Below are 9094 nucleotides of genomic sequence, written 5' to 3'. Positions count from 1 at the left end.
GGGGGGGGGGGAACAGTAATCAAGCCCCAAAGAACAAAGTTTGGAGCACAAATTTAGACATATGTAGATACAGCTGTGAACACTTCGAAAGAAAAACAAGCGACTAAGTAGGTAAACAAAGAAAAAGAAAGAAAAAGGGCCTTCAACAGAAATTATTAGGGGAATAAATCGATTAACATCTGTTTAAATTTTAGGGAATTAACTTCATTCACAACACTGTCTGGAAGGACATTCCACTCCACTATGGCAGCTGGCAAAAACGAGGAATTGAACACATTGATTGAGCCATGAATGTGTTGAACACTACAGCAATTAAACAAGCGTCGCGATGATCTTATAGGGGGCATACTTATGCTCTCACGCCGTTGGGGAAAATTATAATGAAGTTTATGAAATAGACAGTCTTGCTATCTTATGCCAGGATGCCAAGGAAGGTAAACCAATGAAGGATTTGATATTAGTAACACTCATCTAAGAATCATAATTTGATTTTATAAACCGAGCAGCTCGATTTTAATGGCGTCTAACATATCTGTTAAATACTCTTGATGGGGGTTCCAAATACTCGATGCATATTCAAGTTTAGTGCGGATGAGTTTCATATGCGATTAGTCCAACCTTAGGGGGAGAAAATGTGAGCGATCATCAGATGAATCCTAGTGATTTAGAAATGCTAGCAGCAAGGGACGTAATGTGCTTCTACCAGTTAAGATATACCAGTTAAGATCACTTGTTATTTCTACGCCGAGGTATCTGTAGGATTCAACTTCAGATAGCGCCTCCTCAAAGGAGGCCCTCCAGTCATTGGCATTGAACTGATTGTCACGAGATTGCGCTTAACCTCCTTGCACTTACCACATTGCCAGGTGCAAGGGGATTTACTGTGACAATCAGTGGACGCCGCTGGCTGTAGGGCTTCCTTTGAGGGCCATTGGCCGCATCTGACTATAGTTGATGGTGACCACTAGACAGGTAGTAGTGGCTGAATTTACGCTCCACTAAAATCAGTACCAGTGTAGCAGACAGCACCAAGAGCCAACTGATGAGTGCATGTTTTATGTGGATATGCAACATACAAAGCACAGACGGTCAACGACTGGTAGTATCTGCTCCAGCTGCCTTCTTAAAGGTGCACTGAAGAGGAATCTAAACTCGTCTTTTTGCCGCGGGAACTCAATCTACATGTTCTGAGCATTCTTAGAAACTGCGACTTATTGCCCTGTGTGGCCGATTTCCCTAATTAAATCGAATTAACGTCCGGCTACCACCTTTACTTTTTTAATTCTCCCCGTACGGCGGACGGAGTCGACCAACACGTGGAGTGCCTTTCAGCTAGCTCTGTGGAAGCTTTGCTTTCGCTTTATTTTGGTTTTTAGGTTTCCATGAATAAATAGTTTCATTCGCAGATAATATAACTGCAAAATAAGCCCGCAGAAGTAAAAATACACGCGGACTATTTGCTTCTACGGATTACTACGTATTACTCCGCCGATGGCAGAGCGGCAAGCCGCCACGGGACTGGGTGAAAGGCACTCCACGCGTTGGTCGACTCCGCCCACCGTACGAGGCAGAATTAAAAAAAAAAAGGGGCAGGAGCCGGACGTTAATTCGATTTAATTAAGGAAATCGGCCACACAGGGCAATAAATCGGAAGTTTCTAAGAGTGCTCGGAACGTGTAGATTGAGTTCCCGCAGCAAAAAGACGAGCTCAGATTCCTCTTCACTGACACCTTTAATGTGTACACTTCGTAACTGCGGGGGTGCTGCTGAACTGATTTTATTTACTATTTACAACAGCGAGCTTATTATGAGGCACAGTATTCTATTTCTGGTTACTTCATTTGCAGGATAATGCAGTCTCCAAAGTGGCTTGGAGCAGGATGGGTGTCACACAATTCAAGCAGTGAATAAAACAAGAAAAAGGAACAGGAACTATGTGTAACACATACGTCGGTTCGGATACAACACCATTGGTAGTTCCAGTGCTTTGCAAGGGTGTCAAAGCCAATTCGATTCATTTTCTTGACTGTGCAATTTTTGCGCAAGAACCGCTTAAATTTTTCAGTTATGTGGGATTTGTTTTAGATGACCCAACACACTGCAATTAAGAATTTTTTGTATTTGCTGCCCAGCATGGAGCATTTCAGACACTAGAGCAACTCATACAAGAACTCATTCATTCCTGCAGGCCAAAAAAGTTGCAACTCTGACACAGAACAGCATGAACATTACGCACAAGGATGAAATTATAGCACCACCTAATTGACCAGCACAGCCAGTTTATTGCAAGGTGAAAACATTACTCTGCTTGAACTTCACATGTCCCATTTTCAAGCACAATTAGCTGGCAGCAAGCAACACTTGCACACAGGTGTGACCGCGATGCATAGTTCACCGCACATTTCATTTGCTTCAACTTGTCAGGTAGTGTAGCTTGCATAGAGTTATGTCGAAACTTACTTGTAATGGTCTTTTTGGGCCATGCTAAGCTGTAAGTTACAACTTTTAGCCCAGTTACTGTTCTGGACTACTCGTAGAATAAACAAATCGAACTGAACCCTCATGTATAGTGTGTGTCAAAAGTTCCCAGGCCACAGGGTCTGCCTTTTCAGCATTATATTCTGGTACAGTGAGGACGACTCCATCCATTTATTGTCCTCGGTAAGAACTGACTCTTTCCGGCCATGTTGACGTTTGTCCGGCAGCACATTGCGAAAATGGAGCTTGAAAACCTTACCAAAAAGCACGGGTTTCCACCATTTTGAAGTGACTGGCAGTGTATCGTAGCCTTTGGAATCTGCACCCAAAAATCAGTGTCGACTCGCCAATTTTACTTGCAAAAGTGGCCGGCGATGGCAACCCCTGTATTTCGTTCTTTATTCTTTTCCACCCTATTAAAAGCTCGATTTCTGGTGCCCTGTCTATACAGGCCAACTCCTGTTTAGTGTCCCTTTAAAATGCCTATGAAGCTGCCAAGGTTCTCGGAGGCAACAATGATTCTTCTCCCACCCACCTGCAGATTTTGAGATCAGGGTGTGTCGTCGATGCCCCACAACAACATTCAAATGCAGACCCTGAAGCATGCTGTATCTAATAATTGCCAACTGCTTTCTCAGCATTGCCTTGTGCTATGTGAAATGTTTGTTCTCAAGGCTATATTTGGGAAAATACACTGAACTATTTGTGTTCACAACATCAAGCTCTGAGAACTTGCAAACAGAGAGACAGAAGTGAATTTTTCAGGTTTTTTAAAATACATAACGACATAATAGAAGATGGGCGCCAGTACAAAAGAATGACATGATTGCATAAAACAGGCAACTAACATAATAACATGAAAACTGCGGAAAAAAAATATGGCAGATCTTTTTTAAAGTATGCATGCCTTGAACGGTTGCATCCAAAGTTTTTCTGCGTGCATATAATCTGTCTGCAGTCCTTACACAGAGTATACGCAACAGAATCTGGAGACAGTTATATCACTGAGAAGCACAGGAGATCAGGGATCTGCAGAAATTGTTTTTTGTATGCAGTGGACTACGTAGAAGCACACTCTAACAGTTTAATCCTCATCATCATCAGCCTGACTATGCCCACTGCAGGGCAAAGGCCTCTCCCATGTCTCTCAGAACAGTTTACGTACAGCACATAACTGTCTCACTCGGGGGCACCGGCAGGTGCGACTTATTTATTTATTTATTTGTGATACCCTCAGGGTACAGAGTACATTTCAGAGGGGAAGGGCAGTTGATAACAAAAAAATAAACAAAGCACAATTCATACAAAACTATAGAACAACTGAGGCAGGATAAAAAGAAGTGAGCAAAATTAACACGGAACAGATTAATAAAATAGTTTAAGAACAATACTAGTACGTGGAGAACACAACACTACAATAAAATACAAAAGCGATCATTATGTAATCAGAGTGGTAAGTATCCTTCTAAATTGAGTTGAATCAGTGATGCTAGTTAATGATGCGGGTAGGGAATTCCATTCTTTAGAGGTTAGCGGAAAATATGATTGCGCACATGTCACTGTGTTACAATGAGGCACTGTGACCTTGTGTTGATGATCACGACGGTGAGAAATGAACGGTGCTGGTTGAATCCATCGAGAGCGAAGTTGAAAATTGGAGTAGAAAATCTTATGGAATAGGCAGATGCGGAAGTGCTTACGGCGGGTAGCTAGGGGCAGGAGGTTTAAAGACCTTTTCATTTGGGTGACGCTAGATGTACGATGGTAATTGCCTAAAATGAATCTAATTGCACGATTCTGGACAGTTTCCAGAACCTGTGTCAGTGAGACCTGTCCAGGGTCCCATATGGATGAAGCGTATTCCATTTGCGGTCGTACGTAGGTCGTGTATAATAATGATTTTAACGAAGATGGAGCAAGTGTAAAATTTCTTCGAAGATAACCAAGCGTTTTGTTAGCTTTAGATGCTATATGTTCTATATGAAGTTTCCAGGACAGGGTGTTAGTTATATGTATGCCAAGATACCAGTACGATCTTACGCTTTCAAGGGGATGACTGTGAAGAAAATAAGGAGGACAAGTAGTATTTGAACGTGAAACTCTCATAGATTTACATTTTTTAATATTTAGTTTCATTTTCCAATTATGACACCAGTCTAGTATGTTATTAAGATCGACCTGGAGAGAGCGAATCATAAAATGATTATAAAATGACAATCATTAACAGAAGAGAGAAAACTTTGTGACCAATATCCTGCTCATAGAAGAACTTGTGACCATGGACCACGCAGACCATCTAAATACACTCAATATATTGTACCATGTTGCATATTGCGAAGCTGATGACTTACTGCATGGAAACATGCTTTTCACAGATGTAAAAAAAAATGTTCTCAAAGGACTAAAAGATTACTGTTCCACGCATCCAGGGCAGTCTACTATAACTGCAAATTTTATTTTATCAGATCCAGCAATTCTAAAAACTTTATTAATAGTGTATTATATAATACAAATGCATCCATTCTGAAAACTATAGCAACATGTTATATGATAGACATAAAAACTGAAACAAAGAATGTTCCAAGTGGATAAAATGACACCAGTGTGGCTCAAAGTACTAAAAAATTATATATTTCGTGCCTACGAAGAGCGGAAATGGTGATTTCCAAGTGAAATACGGCAAAACTTTGCGCCCGTCGCTTCCCATGACCGTGTCCCCGATGGCCGTCATCCTGGTTTTGTAACTGGGCCCCTTCCCCACTACCTGGTATTACTCGCTACTGTGGAATATTTTTGGAACACCCGCATTTCGCATTTTTTTGAGACCTCTACAACGACCTCCGAATGGCTGGCGCACGCACTTCAAATGAGATTATCTAAGCTTTGTGTTTTTTTGCCAGCGTGACCAGCCTTAAGGAAGTTTTTATTGTGTTTTTATGGCACAATTTCAAATAATCTCATAGCCTTGAATTCAGAAAGAACTGAACTTTCAATTAATCTCATAGCATTGAATTCAGGTTTGGTTTGGTTTGGTTTATGGGGTTTAACGTCCCAAAGCGACTAAGGCTATGAGAGACGCCGTAGTGGAGGGCTCCGGCAATTTTGACCATCTGGGGTTCATTAACGTGCACTGACACCAGAAAGAACTGAACTGTGAAGCTATGCTATTTTTTTTGGCTGAGTCGAACATTACCATTAACTATACTTCATAATTATCGCAATTAATAATTACCTCAAAAACAGTATGATTAGCATAGCTCCAGACGGCAGGTCTTTGGCTACCGCTCCATTTCAATCGAAACCAAAAAATATTGAAACAAAGTTCCCTAATGACCCGTTTTGGCTAATTATGCTTCAGTTTTTTCGTATATTATGGGAATTAATTTAGATATAGTGAAACTAATTATATTTTCAAAAACAGGAAGAAACAAATATGCACACCTAATTTCATTATGCATCTCCTCTTAAGCAGTAAAAATAACTGTTTACATTTAGGGAACAGTTTAAATGCACGTGAAAAAAGAATACTGTAGCTATATGTAGCAAAGCCACTAAGAGAAATAAAAACAATGCATGCCTTCAGTAAAATCGAGATCTATGCATAGAAAGAAGATTGTGGCGCAAAGGAGGACATACATTCACTAGGTGAGCACAAGATGAACAACCTAGCCAGCTGTTCTTATTTGTCAACAAACCATATTTCCCAATAAACATGCATGAGCAAAATTGATCGACCTTTCATAAATTACCACGCGAATGCATGAGTAAAGGCAGTTAGTCACAGGCGCGTTTCGCATCATGCAGCCAATATGACAGTTGATGAACCAGCGTGGACCAGACCTCCAATAAAGTTGGCGACTTTCTTGAGGTTATGAGAAACCTCGTGCAGGTATGGCACAACTTCAGGTCCTGCCACGGTCTGCTCAGTCCAGACATGGCGCACTTTGTGTGGCTTTGACCTTTTCTACGATACACTCAGTAACCATGCTCGCGACTGGCCAAAGGAAAATCTTGCAGGTCAATTTCCATTACACTCAGATCCTTAGGGCGAAGACAAAGAAGATGAACACTGGCACTAAAGATATGAATATAATGGCAAATTACCAACTAGACCAATAGTAAACAATTTTAAAAGTCATTTACTTGTGTGCGGACCTTCCTCTGGGTAATGAAGACAACTGCCAAGACATAGATTTGAAGCAGAAGGCAGCGATCACATTTTTACAATACTTGAGTGAGCAGATTTGTGTTCCAGTAATCCATTCAATGACCGGGGCCAATAGAACTAACAAACCTGCTTCCTTAGAGGCACAAAAGTGATGTATAAAAAATTTAGGGGTTATCAATAGGACTGATCCGGAAGAAATGTGACAGCATGCTTCTTTTGCTCACCAGTCTATTCCAGTTCTGATTCTATGTCAATCCTGAGTTCACTGTCTTTCACTCCCCAATCTGGGAGTGAAAGACGCAGACGCTGCTGGACAGTTTTTGCCTTCATGGCCTTCCTGACGCTGGCGCACTGAAATTGCTAAGAACCTGTATTACAGAGTCTGTAGGTAAAAGATAAGCCAATGCCATGCTGTTTAAAACCGTCTATTAAGCTTATGTACACCATCATTGAACAACAATACATCTTGAGCCTTTAAAATGACCATAAAATCACTAAAATGTCAGAAAATCTCACCACTTTGTGACTGTGTAAGGCAGAGGAAAAGGCAGTCAACAAACTAAAATGGCAGAGGTAATGCAAGAGCGAACACAGATGCCGTCTCACTGCAGATACAAATGCTAATTGTCTTAAAAGAATAAAAACATTGTGAATTGACATACCCGATGCATTTTATGTGCCCTATTTAGTTGAATACATATATAAAAATAAATGCTGTGTGCAAATGCACTCGTCAAGATGCTGTTCATTTTCAGCGGCACTCACAGGCTAGCTTGACAGCTCGGCAGTGACAGCTCGGCAGTTGCAGTACACTTGCTGCAAACAAGGCACCATCCACCAGAACAACACCTCCCAAATGAGCAAAGCAGTCCCGCCGTTAAGCCAAGCTATGCTGCAAACTACCATAACTTTTTATGACAGACAGCAAAGCAGCCAGGTCCCTGTTCATGACTGTAACTCGGCGAGCATGGTGGGCCAGCATGTTGGAACCCTCCAAGAGTGCCACAATCACCGCCTCGCCCGCCTCATGGAGTGCCTGAAGTGCCAGCTTCTGCATCCTGTAATCTTCTCCAGCCACTTGCCACAGTATCTCGCGCACTGTCCGAGCAAAGGCCAGTCGTGGGATGAGGGGCTCCGTGGAGCGCTGGTAGCGCGCAATCTCTCGAAGCACCTGGTATCCCACACGCCTCCGCTTGTGCGTCGTTGGTTCGCCCTGGGGAAGGAATTAATTCGTTATTATACCTCACCAACCCAGTAGGGCACTGGCTGAAGGAAAGGGATACACGAAATGCAAGACCAACAAAAATATTAAGAATGTATAAACGGTACAGCCTTTGGCCAAATATAGAGACCGAGGCCTCTAAGCCGTGAAGTGGGGCCCTAGACGTGCTAAGGGTTGCTAAGGGGATAGGGTTGCCTCAGCTGGCACAGGACAGGGTTAAAGGTGCACTGAAGAGGAGTCTGAACTCGTCTTTTTGCCGCAGGAACTCAATCTACACGTTCCGAGCATTCTTAGAAACCTCGACTTATTGCCCTGTGTGGCCGATTTCCCTAATTAAATCGAATTAACGTCCGGCTCCCGCCTTTTTTTTTTTTAAATTCTCCGTCGTACGGTGGGCGGAGTCGGCCAACGCGTGGAGTGCCTTTCACCCAGTCCCGTGGCGGCTTGCCGCTCTGCCATCGGCGGAGTAATACGTAGTAGTCCGTAGAAGCAAATAGTCCACGCGTATTTTTATTTCTGCGGGCTTACTTTACGGCTATATTATCTGCGAATGAAACTATTTAGTCACGGAAACCTAAAAAACAAAATAAAGTGAAAGCAAAGCCTCCATGGAGCTGGCTGAAAGGCACTCCACGCGTTGGTCGACTCCGCCCACCGTACGGGGAGAATTCAAAAAATAAAGGCCGGAGCTGGACGTTAATTCGATTTAATTAGGGAAATCGACCACACAGGGCAATAAGTCGCAGTTTCTAAGAATGCTAGGAACGTGTGGATTGAGTTCCCGCGGCAAAATGACGAGTTCAGATTCCTCTTCAGTGCACCTTTAATTGCAGAGACATGGGAGAGGACTCAGTCCTGCAGTGGGCGTTGTCAGGCTGATGATGATGACTGTTGACATCCTCAATGCCACTGGTACCAGGGGAATTTTTGGAGCTAGGACTAAGGGGCTTATATGTGTGTGTGTTTTATTCCAATTGAACTAAGAAACTTTCAGTTCCAGTCATAGAACTGTGTTTCAAATGGCAAGTAAAAAACAGTGCCCCCAGAAAAAAAGTTGGCCCGGCCGATCACTTCCTTTTTCTTTAATCGTAAATATACCGAGCAGGAAGTGCGACACCGGAAAAAGATGCTGAAAACGAAAGTACTTTCAGAAATGTGCCAACAAAGAGAACAACATTTCTTTTTTTTTTTCAGATTTTTTGCTTACTTTGCCTCCTTAATCATTT

General features: G+C 42.4%; 1 protein-coding gene across 1 annotated transcript in view; it reads right to left on the bottom strand.

The window, feature by feature from the left end:
* Positions 1-1822: 1822 nt before the first annotated feature.
* Positions 1823-9094, bottom strand: part of LOC149332805 (uncharacterized) — a 9581-nt gene continuing 2309 nt past the window's right edge. Inside the window, exon 3 of the mRNA XM_089558391.1 lies at positions 1823-7859. Within this exon, the coding sequence (XP_089414517.1) occupies positions 7524-7859 (336 nt within the window). The 3' untranslated portion in view covers positions 1823-7523. The remainder of the gene's footprint in view (positions 7860-9094) is intronic.

The sequence above is a fragment of the Amblyomma mixtum genome, chromosome 8 (genome assembly GCF_055824585.1).
Source record: "Amblyomma mixtum isolate Tamu chromosome 8, ASM5582458v1, whole genome shotgun sequence".
Taxonomy (NCBI): Eukaryota; Metazoa; Arthropoda; class Arachnida; order Ixodida; family Ixodidae; genus Amblyomma; species Amblyomma mixtum.
The sequence above is the reverse complement of the archived record's forward strand: the minus strand, read 5'-3'. Positions and strand labels throughout refer to the sequence as shown.